General features: G+C 49.7%; 1 protein-coding gene across 1 annotated transcript in view; it reads right to left on the bottom strand.

Moving 5' to 3' along the window:
* Window positions 1-16,616, bottom strand: part of CCDC30 (coiled-coil domain containing 30) — a 38,430-nt gene that overhangs the window by 3,557 nt on the left and 18,257 nt on the right. Inside the window, 11 exon segments of the mRNA XM_033079860.2 lie at window positions 1,026-1,167; window positions 2,640-2,761; window positions 4,028-4,175; window positions 4,619-4,776; window positions 5,335-5,544; window positions 6,161-6,334; window positions 7,696-7,936; window positions 9,229-9,386; window positions 10,196-10,333; window positions 11,601-11,741; window positions 13,065-13,163. Coding sequence (XP_032935751.1) covers window positions 1,026-1,167; window positions 2,640-2,761; window positions 4,028-4,175; window positions 4,619-4,776; window positions 5,335-5,544; window positions 6,161-6,334; window positions 7,696-7,936; window positions 9,229-9,386; window positions 10,196-10,333; window positions 11,601-11,741; window positions 13,065-13,163 — 1,731 coding nt within the window.

Genomic DNA, 16,616 nt, shown 5'->3' on the forward strand with positions numbered 1-16,616 from the left:
CTGAGCCAGGAATTTCCTTTTGGCTTTTTGTTACTACAGGTTGGTAGTCACACAGATCTGCTCCTGCAAGGAGGGACTTTGGACAAGCCCTGGAGTGCCAGGACAAAGGAGAATGGCTTCCCACTGCCAGGGAGCAGTGTTAGATGCGATATTGGGAAGGAATTGTTCCCTGTGAGGGTGGCGAAGCCCTGGCTCAGGTTGCCAAGAGCAGCTGTGGCTGTCCCATCCCTGGCAGTCTTCAAGGCCAGGTTGGACAGGGTTTGGAGCAGCCTGGGATAGTGGAAGGCGTCCTTGCCAATGGCAGGGGTAGGAATGAGATGAGCTTTAATATCCCTTCCAATACACAAAATCCATGATTATTTTCACAGAATCACTGGGTTGGAAGAGACCTTCAAGATCATAAAGTCCAACCCATGCCCCAACACAAGCACCAAGTACTACATCCAGTCTTTTTTTAAACACATCCAGGGATGGTGACTCCACCACCTCCCTGGGAATACAATTCTAGTATTTTATCACACTTACAGTAAAAAACCTTTTCCTAATGTCCAACCTAAATTTCCCTTGGTGCAGCTTGAGACTATGTCCTCTCATTCTGTCAGTGCTGCCTGGAGAGGGAGACCAACCCCACCTGAGCACAGCCACCTTTCAGGGAGCTGTAGAGAGTGATGAGGTCACGCCTGAGTCTCCTTTTCTCCAGGCTGAACAACCCCAGCTCCCTCAGCTGTTCCTCACAGGGTTTGTGTTCCAAGCCCCTCACCAGCCTTGCTGCCTCCTCTGGATGCGTTCAAGCGTCTCAACGTCCTTCCTAAACTGAGGGGACAGGACTGGGCACAGCACTCAAGGTGCGGCCTCACCAGTGCCAAGTAAAGGGGAAGAATGACATTCTTGGTCCTGCTGGCCATACTATTCCTGATACAGGCCAGGATGCCATTTGCCTTCTTGGTTACCAGGACATACTTTCGGAAGCAGCGATGCCCCTGCAGCCTCCCCCTGCAGGAGAAGCCCTGGATGTGTCCCCTCACCTTTTCCACTTGGAGCTTTGACTCGCTGAGCTCATTTTCCAGCTGTTTGATCCTACTGTCCCTCTGTTTCACCTCGTGGATGAAGGTCTCCTTGGCCCTGCGGATCTTGTCCTTGTGCCGGAGATGCATCTCATTGTATTTCCTGGGAAAGCAGGGACAATTATCAGGTTGTGAAAGGCACTTTTGCTCAGGGTCACCATCCAGGCAAGAACGTCCCAGGTTTATTCAGGCTACTCAAAGTCCAAACTCAGAGTCTCAGCCATCCCCCAGCTCCTCCCTCCAGCCCAGAACGAGCACATGGACTATCCAGATGCTTTCACTGATCAGTTTGGGTGTGTGTCTGTTAGAAATTTTAATTTTTAAGTGTCAACCAAATGCAAATTGATAAAGGAAAAGGACTCAAAACATTTCCAAAAGTGACTGCCAGCTTTACAAATCCTTCTGCTCATCCCTCCCAGCTCTTTATAACAAACAGTATTATAAGGGCACCAAAACCGCAAGTTCCAAGGCAAGCATAAGTGGGTTTTGTTGGTGGGGATGTAGATGGTTAAGGGAATGACTTTTGAATGGAAAGAAAATTTAGGAAAACCCTCTAAAATCATCAAGTCCAACCGTTCCTCCAGCACTGCCAGGGCCACTCACTAACCATGTCCCCAAGTGCCACATCAACACATTGGTTGGAAAATTAAGAATTCTAAACAGCAATGGACAGGCCAAGAGGAGCAAGAAGAGCCACTTCGGTGGGAGCTTCTTTGAGTTAGAACACTGGAGACAAATATTTTTCCCTCCTGACACTTCCGATTTTTGCTCTTCCTCTCTTGTCAGTTTGGGTAAAGTTCTTGTTTAGTTTTATACAGTTGGGATAGAAGGGAAAATAATACTAAAAAAGAAGACAAATTTCTACCATATAAGGGGTATTTGCCCATGTTTGCTCAAAATTCATGATAAAAAAGCTACTCTGCTTCAAATTAACCAAGACAGCTCTGGGAGAAAGGAGCAGCTCCAGGGAGAGTCTTTGCTGACACCAGATCCCAAGCAATATCCAGACAATCCTCCTGTGCTGCCTTCACCTGCCAAGGAGAGCAGAAAGGCTGGGAGAGCAGGGGGTGTTCACCTAAAGAAGTAAAGGCTCCAGGGAGACCTCAGGGCCCCTTCCAGTGGCTAAAGGGGCTCCAAGAGAGCTGGAGAGGGACTTGAGACAAGGGCCTTGAGGGACAGGACACAGGGAGTGGCTTCCCACTGCCAGAGGGCAGGCAGATGGGATACTGGGAAGAAATCCTTCCCTGTGGGGGTGGGGAGGCTGTGGCACAGGGTGCCCAGAGCAGCTGTGGCTGTCTCACTCCTGGAAGTGTTCAAGGCCAGGCTGGACAAGTTGGTTGGAGCAACCTGGGATAAAGGAAGGTATCCCTGCCCATGGCAGGGGGTGGCACTGGATGGCCTGCAAGATCCCTTCCCACTCAAACTTGTCTGGAATTCCCCAACAGCAGACAAGGGGGGGTGAGCTCGCTATACAGAAGGCTAGCGGATTTAGTGCTAAAAGTCTGAACATTGGACAGGAAAGTCCACACCACAGCCAAATCCAATAGCAGGCCCAGGCAGGTTTTTGGGCTTTACCTGACATAGAGATCCTTCTGGTTCAGGAGTCGGACACCTTCTTCATACAGAGCTTTGTTCTCCTCCCTCAGCAGTGCCAGCTGCTCCGAGAGCTTCTGGTTCTCCTTCTGGCACTGCACATGCTGGAAAAGGCCTATTTTTAACTTGTGTATGTGTGGCCCCAACTGGAGGGGCCCCTCTGCCTCCCATCTGCCTGGTCTCCAAAGCTCCTCTCTCATCAATCCCAGTGGTTCCCACTACGGCCAATATCCAGCCAGCCCGCCAGCCCCCCAGACCACTCCCTCCTCCCCCTAACAAGCAGTGGGATTTTGTTGCAGAGAGAAGCAATGAACTCTCCCAGACAATGGACTCTGCCAAAAATTCCAAGCAAAAACTCCAAGCTCTGCAAGATAAAGGGAAGGAAGAAACCACCAAGCCTTCCTGGGCCCTCAGAGCTGCATCCCAGTGTTGGGGGTTGGTTTTTCCTTTCCACTTTGCCTGTGGAATTTTTTCCACATGCTAAGAAGCACTTATGGCAAGTGCTTGAGACAGGGGAGGGAAGGGGAAGCCTCCCTGTTTTTTTGGGAGTTTTCTCTCAGAGGGGGTGGGGGAAACACTGTGAGATTAGAAGCAAGTGAAGGAGGGTGGGGAGGCAGTTGATGTGGCTCACTCACTTTTGGAGGAGGAAGGCTGTGGCAACCCTCCCCCTGCCATCCCAGCACCAGGAGCTGCCTCTTCTGTTGCTGGACCTTGCACCCCTGCCCTGCCAGGAGGCCCTGTCACTTTAGTTTGCTATCTCCAAGCATCCTATCAGAGCACCGGGACTGACACTGCCCCAAGGATCCTTGAGCAAAGTCTCTCCTCCACCCTTCCCATCAGGACACAGCCGCCATCACCCCCTGCAGCTGCGCAGGGATCGTTTCACCTGCCCTGTCCCCACTGGGAGCCGGCCAGCACTGCCTGTCAGTGGTGATAGTAACTGCACCACAGGGAAAAGTGCCCACGGCCAAGATGACTGTTAGTGGGTTCCTGTTCTGTTTGTTGTTAATTTCACAGTAATTGTTGTTCTGTTTGTCTTGTTATATATGCTAGTAAAGAACTGTTATTCCTATCCCCATATCTTTGCCTGAGAGCCCCTTTATTTCAAAATTATACCAACTCAGTGGGAGAGAATTTACTTTCTCAATTTCAAGGGAAGGCCCTGCTTTCCCTAGCAAACACCTGTCTTTCAAACCGGGACACCCAGGAAACCAACTGGCAATGGGACGCTGCTTTTCCTCCAGCTCCTGTTGAAATCAGTGAGATCTGCAAGAGCTCAGCCTCTAATTAGATGTTCCCAATTCCAGCAGCTCCCAGAAGCAGATTCCAGCTCATGATGTATGATAAGGAACCCCCTCACTGTCACTCACCTCACCACTATCCAGTTTCTTCTCATCCTCCAGAACATGCAGGGTCTTGGCCTGCAGCTCCACATGCATCTTGGCCAGCGACGCCTCTGTCTCCTGGGAATGCCGGAGCTGCTGCCGCAGGTCCTCCACCTGCTGCACCAGAAGCCTCCTGGAGACACGATGGGATGACAGTGAGAGCTGAAGGGGGATGTGTCACCTGCTCCCAAGGTGTCTGTCTGTCATGCAAAACACCACCTCTTGCGCTGGCTGGCATGGAGGGGACAAAGGAATAAGCAGATCCCAGTAGTCCCCATATCCCAGTGACACAGCAAGGGGGGATAATATACTGGGATCATTCTCAGCTGCACAGAGAAGGAGGCTGTTGGCATCATGGCACTGACAGGAGAGGCCACAGCCCTTCCAAGGCAGACAAAGCCTCCAATTATCTTTTAAAACTCAGGAAGGGGGAATCCCTGGAGAACTCCAGGGATAGGGCAAGTCCAAAGGGAAGACGGGAGGTCAAAGCAGTGTTTTGGGTCTCTCTCCCTGAACCCTCCAAGGGCAGCCAGGAGCTGCCAGAGGGCTGGCACGGCCCCTGCACATCACAGAGACCTTTTCAGCTGCTCCTCGTGAAGTTCCTGCTGCACGCGAGCTTCATTTTCCCGAGCTTCCTTCAGCTCCTCCTCCAGAAGCTTCTTATCGGAAACACGTGCCTCTGCCAACAACAGCTGGTGCTGGGAATCCTTCAGCTTTTGCTGGAGTTTTGAGACCTTGGATTAAAATGGACATAGATTAAACTTTCTGAATATAAAGGTCAATGTCTGAATCAGATCCCTCTGATTCCCCAGTGTCTGTGGCATGGGAAGGAAGGATTTCCTTCTTTCGACTCTAAGTCCATTAAAAGCGAAACCTTAGGAATGGAATACCAGATTTTGGACCAAACACTGTCATGAATTCCCAACAAACTTTTTCAACTCAATTTGATCCTGCAAACTTCAAAAGAGAATCCAGTGATTTCTGCAGGAGCATGGCAGAATCAGCGTCAAGAAAAACACAAGGTTTTGGAATTTTCCAGACAGTAAACAGTAGGAAATCTCAGCAAGAACAAGATCGGGGGTTCCCTGTGCCTGCCAGCCCCACTGTCAGTACTTCAGAGATACTGGGTAATCAGACATGGCTTCTATTGCCTTATGTTCCCATAAATTACTGGCTTTTTTCCCACAGTATTAAGCCAAGGGATCACAAAAAAGAATTTGGGGAAGCAAACCTGTTTGTTTTCTGCACTACAGTTGCACAGAACTGTCAAACATACCCCAGCTCACACTCACCTTCTTTTGTGCTTCTCCTGCTCTGGATTTCTCCTGGGCCAGCCTCTCCTGGAGGCTGCTCTGGAGCTTATCAGCCTCGGAGCACTTGGAGAGCTCCAGTTCCAGCTCCTTGACCTTCTGCTGGCTCCTCTCCCACTGTGCTGAGAGGGAGGAACATGTTTCCGTGGTGTCCGAGAGTTTGGCTCGGGCCTGCTTCAGCTCAGCTTTGACCTGAGATCCCAGAGAAGAAATTAGATTTATACTTCAGGATAAATCAGCTGGAATAGCTAGGCTAGGGAAGGGGAACAGGATTCCAGAATGAGCAAAAGAGGAATCACAGAGGAAGTAAAGCATGTTTTATTTGTATGCAGTGAAATTTTTAACACAATCCCAGAGCAGTTTGGGTAGGAAGGAGCCTTAAGGATGACATGGTTCCAACCCCCCATCATGGGTAGGGATACTTTCCACTATCCCATGTTTCTCCAAGCCCCATCCAACCTGGCCTGGAACATTTCTGAGGATGAGGCAGCCACAATTGCTCTGGGCACCCTGTGCCAGGGCCTCCCCACCCCCACAGGGAAGGATCCCATCTGACCCTGCCCTCTGGCAGTGGGAAGCCATTCCCTCTTGTCCTGGCTCTCCAGACCCTTGTCTCAAGTCCCTCTCCAGCTCTCTTGGAGCCTCTTTAGCCACTGGAAGGGGCCCTGAGATCTCCCTAGAGCCTTTACTTCTTTAGGTGAACACCCCCAGCTCTCCCAGACTGACTCCAGATGGGCTCCAGCCCTCGTGCCTTTAATTCCTATGGAGCTGAGGCAGAACACACCGGGGAGCCTGGCTCTGTCCCTACCTTGGTGCATTCCTGCTGGAGCAGCAGATTTTGCCTCTGGAGGTCTGCGTTCTTCTCCCTCTCATACCTGAGCTCCCTCTCAGCGGAGCTGCACAAGTTCTGCACCCGCCGCAGGTCTTGGCGCAGCTGCTGCAGCTTCTCCTCCTGCTGCTGGAACCTCTCCTCAGACAGACCCTTCAGGAACAACAGAAGTGACACAGAAATTAACTTTAAGGCAGGATAAAGGTGATTAAGGAAGGCAGAAGCCAGTAGGATTTAAGGACATTTGGGCAGGAAGATGCATGAAACCTGGCATTTCTATGTCCCTACACCATGTTCCCTTTCCTGCTCCTGCAGGGCTTTAAGAGTCATGTGGATGTGGCACTTAGGGATATGGTTTGTGGTGGATATGCACTGCTGGATTAATATTTGGACCTGATGATTTCAGAGGCCTCAATGACTCAATGATTCTCTCCATCACCTCAGAGAAGCCAATAGAACTCCTGAGGCTGAGGGGGAAGATGTGATAGTTTGGATGAGGGAGCAAATCCCTGTTAAAAAAGCCTGTCCAATCAAAGCAAAGCCACTAGGTCACTTTGGATTCTTGTACCAGAGTCTCACTCAGGAGTGACACAGCCAGGCCAGCTCCCAGAGGGATCAGGAACAGGAGAAAGGTGAGTCCTGGCAGCTGGACAGGAACACAACAGGACAGAGCCTGGACACTGGGAGGTGTCACCAATGATCTGTGATAGCTCTTGGGAGATAATCAATCTACTTGGGTCACTCACCTTCCTGGCACACACACCAAAACCTGGGTTGTACCAAAGTGTTTCTTTCCAGAATCACTTTCAGGCATCTCTGGATCTGCATTCCCACTTTGCATCTTCATCCTCTGCTCTTGCTTGGGACCAGATGGAATTCACTGAAGACCAAATCTGCCTTCTCAGATAATCCCCAGATAACTTCCCAAGCTGGGAAAAGTCTTGATCTAGCACTGGCAGTGTCAGGTGTCCTGGAGGCCCATTGACTCCTTTGGTTTTATGGGGTTTTCCTCACCTGTTTCTAATCAGGATCCATTCCCATATCCACCGCACTCCTTGTGTCTTGCCCTGCTCCATCCAGATGATTTGCTGCTTCTTGGATAAAACTGGACTCCCATCCTCTACTTCTCATTCCCACCCTGGCCATACAGACCACCCTGTCCTCTTTTCTCTCCCAAATCTTTGCACAGAAGCTGAGCTCCTCCTCAGTCTCCCCATCCTGAGTTATTCCATCATTTCCTCCCCGTTTGGCAGGGACACCTTCACCTCCCTTTCTCTTTCAGCTCGCAAGGTGAGAAAGGTGAACAAATTCCATTTAAATCACTTATTTCTGCCATGTGTAATCAGTTTCATTTATCCAAGTCCCCAGCACACCCAAAAGCACAACACAAAGAAATGAACATATCCCTAATTTCCAACCATTGCTCACAGGACTGGCTTTCAGGCCACTTTAATTATGTTTTGCCACTCAATTAATGACAAAAAGCAGGGTGCAGATGGCGAAGCTGCCCATACCTGTTTAAGGCTCCCCTCTGAACTGCCTGCCAAGCTCTGCCATGGGAGAAACCTGTTCTCCCTCTGCTCCAAGCCTGGGGTCATCCTCCTCATGTCTCCGCCAGGGCCCTGCTCCCAGGCACTCCGAACGTCACGCTTGAGCTGAGAAATTTCTTCAAGCAGCATCTGTTTCTCTTCATTGCTCTCTTTGAGCTGCTTTTCCAGCTCCTCCTTCTTCTTGTTGCTTTCTAGTAATTCAGAGCTTAAAGGAGAAATAGTAAAGAAGAGAGGTAACTACAGAAATCCAGGGAAAACACCCTTAAAGGGGAAAAACTTGGGAGATGAGAGTCCAGTGAAACACTCAAGTGCTTCGTGAGGCTCCAAAGGGGATTCATTTCTGGGTGCAGCCATTCTGGGCAAGGGTCAGTCTCCCTGGGACACTTCCCACAAAACCACGTGTGTCCAAAGGCTCGGCTCTCCCCGAGAGGAGGTTACAGGCTGGCTAAGGAATCCTCGCAAAGGCACAGGAGCTGCTCTGGACTCAGAGTCACAGGGAAGCACTGAAATAGGGGTTCAGGTGTCCCAGTCCAGCTGTCTGACTTATCTTCACCCAAACTCATAATCTCCATTTTCTCCATCAAAGCTGTGGCTGCCCCATCCCTGGATGTGTCTAAGGTCAGGCTGGACGGGGCTTGGAGCAACCTGGGATAGTGAAAGGTGTCCCTGCCTATGGCAGGGGCTGGATCAGGATGAGCTTTCAGATCCCTTCCTCCCCAGAACAGTATGGATTTCTGTGATTCTATGTCCTGGATGCCTAGGCACTGGCACAGGTTGTCCAGGCTGGAATCACCATCCCTGGAAGTGTTAAAAAAACCTGTGGATGTGGCACTTGGGGACATGGGTTAAGGGTGAACATGACAGTGCTGGGAAACAGTTGGGCTCAATGATCTTGGAGGGCTTTTCAGCCTGAATGATTGCATGATTCCTTAGCCTTCTCCTATTGCCTTTTCCTGGTTGTACTTTATCCTAATACCAGTAACCCAAGTCACTGTAACTGTACTGGATTTTTTATTTACTAAGCCTGAGCCCAGATGCTCCAGCTCCAAATTTGTCCCGATCTACTCAAAAAGGGGGGTTGGACCAACATCTGCTGATACCTCCCCTCCAAAGACACCCAAACTCCAAGGACTACCCAAATCTCAAATGGGACTAGGACCACCATCTGCTGCCAGCAGTGAGCCCTGAGGAGCCCCAATGCACTACAGATTTCTGCAACCCCCTTAGTCCAACTTCAAGGGAAGAATCCTCCTCCCTAAGGACAGTTCCCATCTAGGCTGCCCAGAATCTAGAAGAGCTGCAGAAAAAATCTTTAATCCTGATTGATTCTGATGGCATTAAGTAAAGTCACCAAAATCAGAGATGCTGACCCAAGGACAACACGAAGATGCCAGGCCCAATTTTGCCAGGAGCAGCCCTATGAGGAGCTGGAAAATACTCAAAACTTAAGTCAGCAAAGACAAGGACAGCAAATACCACAGGCTTGTTAAGGTTTACCAGAGCAGTTCTTGTTCTTCCCTCAGGTTTTTGATCTGCTCTTCCAAAAACACTACTTTAGCCATCTGTTCCTCATAAGTCTTTGCATCTGCACAGGGATCTTCCTGCTTCTGCTCCACTTTGGGAGTCTGTTCTCTGTCTTGCAGGATTTCAGAGGCCTGTAAGATCAGAAGACACCACGATTTGGATCTCCTTTGCTCTGATGGAAATCTTTGGAGGCGTACAGGGCAATCTGGGGACTCCAGCAAGACATGGCTTGTAATTCTGTGGCTAAATTATTGCAATTCTTCTCCCTCAAAGACACGTGTGAGTCCTTTTTCTTGCACGGAAAGTAGCTGTGTCTAAACTACCACCAAGCCATGGTTCTTTATTTGATTTTATCCTACTGTGGCACATCTGCAGCTCCCAGGGATTTACAGCATGTGCCAAAGCTCCTTACAAAAGCAGCAGCTCTTGGCAAACCAGGAGGAGCACAAGGTGTGGGTTCAGGTAGCTCTCACAGAGGTGCTTCAACTCTACCCGAAACACCTCTCTAGGGATGGCTTCTCCTCTCCCAATGCCACCTAACCCTGTAGCACCAGGTAACAGCACACACTGAACCTGAGACTTGAGGAGAAGATGCCAAGAAAATAAAAGGGGCAGGAAAGGAGGAATGCATCAGGACAGAGGAACTCCCAGCTGAATCACAACTGGAGTCTGTCCAGTGTCAGATCTGCTGCTCAGCTACGTTGGACCCAAATCCTTTGGACGCAAATACCATTATCCTCACTAAACACCAACTTTGATTGCTGAAGCTTTTTAATCAACAGCTCTTCCTGAGTTTTCAAGCCCAGGTATTTCCTAGCATTTCAATTCCAAGGCATCTTACCTACACCAGGACAAATTTGCTCATATTTGAGCAACACACCCCAGCAGCTCCTGCCTGCATCAGGTACCACAACAACTGGGAATTTCTTCCACATCTCACCTTTGGATCTAGCAAAGCACTGTCTTTGAGTAGCTTCTCATGGGATACATCCACAGGATCTCTGCTGGTTGATGTTCTCTGGAGACTCGGAAAGGTGCTTATGTGGCTTGTGAGCTCAGAGTGGGAGTCAGGCAAATCCTGGAGAGGAAACAACAGAGTCAGTGGACAAAACACACCCTGAAGGACAAGCTCAGGAAAAGATTTCTTCTCACAAATGTCCAAAAATCTCTTACAAACAGTAAGAGATTTCCAGGTGACAGAACCCAATGATTTCATGCAAAGCTCATTTCCAGCACTGTTGGGAAATGATTCATTGCAGTACAGGTGCTCCATCTAAAGGGAATGAGCCCATGTGGGAAGCCAGGAATTCACCAAATACATGCAAAGGTCTCTATGCTAAAGGCTGTTCTAGTCTAACACAGGGCTCTGGATTCCATCTCCTTCTGATCCCTTTGATGGGAAAACAGTCCCTTCTTCAGGGCTAGTGGGTGGTTGAATTCCAACCAGACTTTCAGGGATGGTTGATTTGGATTCAAAGCTCCCTGGATCACGAGTAGGCTGAACTACTTGGAGACAAGGGTTAAAAAAGGACTCTTCCCATTTTCCCCACCATTCTCCAGATCAGACAATTCCTTTCCATGTGTGTATTGATAGACTGACCTAGCCTCTTCCTCACAGTCAGGCTGTTTTCATCCCAAGTTTTTATCCCGAATTTCAGTGTGGATTTGTTGCAGTACGACTAAGCCCTGGCCTCTAGATGCCACTGTTCCTCCAGCAGCGCCTGAGTCTGTGGAGTTGTGCCAACAGCTCAGGACTTCCATGGATTTTTTACTTGGATTCAAAAGTGACAGGACTCACAAACTGTTCTAAGGCTTCTCAGAGTGATAAAAAATGAGATTTGTCATGACTGTGCCCCCACCATTGTCAGTCTCCAATTGCCAGGTCCCTTTGTCCATGCCACGGATCTGTCAATCTCCTAAACTTTTACCCTAATTTTTAGCACTTGTCCTGGCAGCCCTAGGACAATTTTGTTGGTATCTCTCACTGTCTTTCCTCTGTGATCCCAGCAGAATGTTCATTTGGTTTTGGGGTGTTCGATTCCTGCAATTAATACCTGAGTCTGAAAACTCCCATTCTGCCCTCTGGAGAATCAGGGTTTAGCTACAAAGTTGAATTACTGATTTGGTATTAGAGTCACTGAAAGTAAAGTAAATTCTGGAGTTAGAGATGATGCCATGAGAGCAGCTGTATAGAAAATCCTCCACCAAAAGTTTGAAAGTGCTGGCTAGAGAAATGCATCAAGAGATGCCAGGCAATGAGTTTGGGGGGCACCTGAGCATGTTTCAAGGAGCATCCAAAGGTAGCTGGCTCCTGCAGGGAGTCCCACCACAGGGGTTGGACATACCTGGCTGCCCAGAACCACCTTCTCAGCCTTCAGGTCTTCCCACAGCAACTCCAGCTCAGATGCCAGTTGCCTTCTCCGTTCTCTCCTCTCTCCCAGTTGACTCCCCAACTTGTCTATAGTTTCCTGACAGCTTTCCAACATCTGGAACAAGAAATGTTCAGAGTCACTTCCACAATATTTTTTTTATTATGCAGAGAGAAGAAGACTGCAGGAAATGTGTCTTGTAGGAAACAAGGAGAGGAGAAAAATGGTTCTCAAATGTTTCCAGTGGTATTCCTACACCTCTTATCCAGGGCTCACAGAACCTACACTGACCCAAAACACCATGGGAAGCTCCTTTCCCATCTCCTTCTGGCTGACACACCAGGCAGATCCAATAGCTGGGCTGGCAAGGAACAAATGGACAGGAAAGTTAATCCAGAACCTCACGGGAATGAGCTTTAAATGTACAGTAATTTCACGACTATAATGTGCACCGGATTATAAGGCGCACCTCCGGGAGTCAGCAAATTTCGCAACTTTGTACATTATATAAGGCACACCGGACTATAAGGCGCACTTTTCTTTTGCAGCAAGGATCCGCGCACGCAAAGTAACAAATTACTGGCAGGTGCTCAATTTGCAAACATTTTTCACAGATCAGTGTAGCCTTTAAACACAGCCCCAGGTGCCCGCCCCGTGCCACGGGCCCTGGCACTCCCGCCTGCCCCCAGCGCCGGCTGGCGTGGCTCACGGCTCCTGGCTCCCACCGCGCAGCCGTGCCACGTCCCAGTGTCCCCCTGGTCGGCGGCTGTGCTGTGTGCCGGCTTCCCCCCGGCCAGTGGCCGCACTGCTTCCCCCCGGCCGCCGGCTGTGCTGCTTCCCCCTGCTTCCCCCCGGCCGGTGGCCGCACTGCTTCCCCCCAGCCGCCGGCTGTGCTGCTTCCCCCAACCTGGCGGCCGCGCCGGATCCCAGCATTCCCCTGCCTGGCAGCCGCAACTCCCACGGTTCCCAGCTCAGCTCGCAGCTTGCACTTCTGGGTTGGCAAATTTCCAAACTTTGTCCATATATATGGCGCATCCGGATTACAAGGCGCACTTCCGGGTTCAGACCAAAATTTTAGTCAAAAGGGTGCGCCTTATACTCGTGAAATTACTGTACCTACACATCCATTGGTTTCACTAAACCCTAAACAAGAATTCAGCACCTTCACACAGGTTAAAACTTCACACTCATGGGGAGACAACAAGCTCCTCAGCTGGCACAGCAGAAGGCAAGACAACTTCCTAAGGGGAGAGTTTTCATGGAGATCATACTGGTTGCTTTCCTCCAAAAATCCATTCACCTGCATGAATTGAGGGGCTACAAATCCTCAGGAGAGGGTGACAAAGAGAATCCCCAGGAGTCACTTCAGAGTCTCATTTAAGATGCTCATTTAAAACATTTCTAAACAGAACAGTTCATTTCCCAAGGAAAAGCTCTCACCTTCTGCATCTCCTGAGCTCCAGATGTCACCTGTTCGTTCCCATTCATCTCACTTTTGTTCTTCTGCACCTCAAACAACTCTGTTTCCAAACTCGTGATCTGAACATGGACAAAACCCCAAGTTTGAAACCAAGGCAGGACTCACAACTAAATGCACAACTACTCCTAGAATGCTCCCTGTGCTGCTGGTACTGGATAAGGCCCACAAATGGGAGGAGATGTGCATGGTCAGCTCCAGCTCATCCTTCATCCTGCTGCTTCCAAAGAAGAAGGAGCCATCTGGACTCAAGCCAGAAAAAGATGGAATTACGCTCCACAAAAGGAATCCAGGCACATGGTGAAAACTCAAAACTTCCACACATTGTGGTGTTCTCCCAACATGGAGCACCCCAAGACACCCCAGTTTAGGTGCTGAGTTATCCTTGTTCCCTGTACTCAGAGTGCTGATCTTATCCAAGTAGATGTTCAGCCTGGTCCAGCAAGACTCATCCTGGTCCCTTCACTGCTCATAGGAAGTTTTCAGTCCCTCCAGAAGGGCTCCAAGGACTTGGGATTTGGGACAGCAAAGCACTGACCTCTATGATCTCTGACTGCTGTTCCTCCTGCCACCTCCTGTAGGTGGGAGCTTGGACAAAGTCTACATTCAGATCACGCCACAAGGGCATCTACCCTTTGGGGAAAAGTTATTGGTTCTGAAGTTATAAAGGGCTGAAAGAAGCTCAGAGCAGCCCAGATAAGGATAATCCCAGAGGAGCAGCTCAGTTTCTTTTCCCCATAAGGGATCCCACAGACCCTTTTCCAAAATCCAAGTCTTGGCACTGGCAGCCCTCCTGCTCCACTGCCAGCAGGAGACTGGACAGTTTCCCTTTCATTCCTTAGCCTTGAAATCCAGTTTGAGCTTATTTCTAAAACCCCAGGCTAGAGTATCTAACTGCTTGAGTTTGGCTCTCCTGAAATGAGCTGGAACACTGGAGGGAGATGAAGTCCAGCTCCACAGAACCCCAGACTGGTTTGGATTGGAAGGGACCTTAAAGCCCATCCAGTTCCACCCCTGTCATGGGCAGGGAGGCACACCTTCCTCTACCCCAGGTTGCTCCAAGACCCATTCAACCTGGACACTTCCTGAGATCCAGGAGCAGCCACAGCTTCTCTGGACAATCTGTCCAGGGCGTCCCCACCCTCACAGACAATAAATTCTTCCTCATATGTAATCCCAAAGCCAAAGAAGTGCCAAGTCCCTGCCAATCTCAGTCCATTTCCAAAGCAGCACCTCAAAGCCCCTGAGCTTTGCTCTCCCTGATGAGTTCCTGGCATCAAATGGGTCTGCTGGAGCTTCCAGCAGGGAACAGTCTCCAACATACAGGAAAGCTGCTGCAACACTGCTTTTTAAATCAAAGATATGAGCTCAACAATGTGTTAAAAGGTATTAAAAGTGGGGTGAAACACCCAGACCTCTCACAGATGAGCTAAAGGACAACAAGGACAACAAACTCCTCTTCTTGACTTGATGATAATTTTGGGTTCAGCAAGACTTTGGAACTCCAAAAGGGATCTCAAATGCAAAACACATCTCCCTTCCTCACCCCCAGCCAGCCCTTGGTCAGAAGCTGAGACCCAGCAATGCATTTCTTTATTCTCCCTCCAAGCCATTAACTTTTAAGCACTTAATTTGTGCTCCCAAGTCCCATGCCAGCAGCAGAACAATCCTCACTCTGTATCCTGCTTCCCTGGTCCTGAGTCACAGCCTGACCAGCCAAGGCTTCTGCAGCTCTGCCAGGACCAAAAACCCTCCCAAGTCCTTCCCAGCTGGGGCAGGACTGGCAGAAACCCAGCAACACTGCCTTGCCCAGACTAGCCCCTTTCCTCCTCATCTCCAGGGCCCTGGGAATGCAAGACACAGCTCAGCAACCTCCAATTAAGCAGATGGATCTGTCCAAGGGTTAAACCCACTTCCTCATCCATTCTGCCTCTGTTCCATGGCCCTGTATCCCTCAAAATGGTTCTTTTCCAGCTGCAGCAGCTGCCAAGCCTCTGCAGACAAAATGCCTCACATCTTCTTGGCTCCTGAGCATGGCATTCCCAGGGATCTGTGTGACAACTCACAGAGCAAAGCAGGGATCTGTCCAAACTGAAAACACATTGTGCTTGATTTGTGGAGGGCTGTGTTTACTCTGGTCCAAGGGGCAAGAGTTTGGTGTGAGCTTAACAAGTCCCAAGTTAAACCAAAGCACTGCCATAGTGGACAAACCCTTTTCCATCCCATCTCAGAGCTGGCCTGTGGCTCCTCAAAGACAGGAGATAAACATGGTGCACTGGCACCCTCATTAAAGTATCTGAACTCGCCTTCAGCCTGTTTTTAGAGGCTTTTCCAGAGGCTACTGGGAATTCCTCATCTCTTCCTTTGAACAATCCAGCTTAGAGTTGTGTATCCACGTGGGATACACCAGCACCATCTCTGACACCATGTTTTAACCCAACACCCAGTGTTGGGACATGTCACTTCTCACTGAAAACTGGGGGGTTGGGGAAGGTGGGGCTAAAACCTCACCTCAGAAATCCCCTAGGGACACTCTGGACTGGTGCAGCTACCAGTCAGGAAAGACAGATCAATAAAGACCCACTGCAGAGAGAATTTCCAGCACAGACAGAAGGCAGAAGGCAAGAACCCCAGCAAGAAAGAGCTCCTGGCCAGGTAGCAGAGCCTCAGTCCATGGGAAGGACCTCCTCAGCCAGCCTTTGTGGGGAGAATCCTACCTATCAACCTGGCCAGACCAAAGTCTGTTTTCCTCTGTTCTCTCTGGCTGTAAGGGATCAGGTGCCCTGGCAGTGACAGTCCACACAGAATCTTCCCTGGAGAAGCAGTGCCAACCCAGCCTGTAGTGCCAGTGCTCCTGACAGAGCTACTCCAGAGAGATGGAGAGTCCCTCCAGAAAACTGAGGCTAAAAACCACTCTGACAAAGGCAGTATCAGCCTGAGAGGCTTCAGCCACAACTTACTCCTTGCTCAGAGGATGGAGGTGGCCCTGCAGGTGCTCAAGGAGGTCCCCAATGTTGCCATGGTTCTGGAAAACTAGATGTTCAATAAGTGCTTCACATCTGTGATTTCCCAAAGGTTCCCATTTGTCACATGCAAACAATAAAGAATTTCTATCCACCTCCTGAAGTCAAAGCATGATTTGAGTGGACTTGTCCTATTAACAGGAATAGATCCAGGTTACGGGGATGAGGGTACCCAAAATCAAGTAGGACCCAGCTTAGGAAGATGCTGCTGAGGTCACATCTCAATTAAGAATGAGCAGAGCTTCTCAAGACGGATCTCAGAGCTCTCCCAAAAGAAGTGATCAGCCCCACCCACAGCAACTGCTGTACCACAAGAGGAAAAATTCCCTCTCCCTCAATTTGTGTGTTCAGAGGGTGTTCCCAGATCCTGAGCCTTCACACTCAACACTGTTTGACACATGTCCAAGATCCTGTCCCTGAGGAAAAGTCAAAGTGCAATCTTCTGCCACCAGGACACTTAACTGGTGATATTTCCTGGGATGAAGGAGCATC

Source organism: Catharus ustulatus, chromosome 24 (genome assembly GCF_009819885.2).
Source record: "Catharus ustulatus isolate bCatUst1 chromosome 24, bCatUst1.pri.v2, whole genome shotgun sequence".
NCBI classification, from domain to species: domain Eukaryota; kingdom Metazoa; phylum Chordata; class Aves; order Passeriformes; family Turdidae; genus Catharus; species Catharus ustulatus.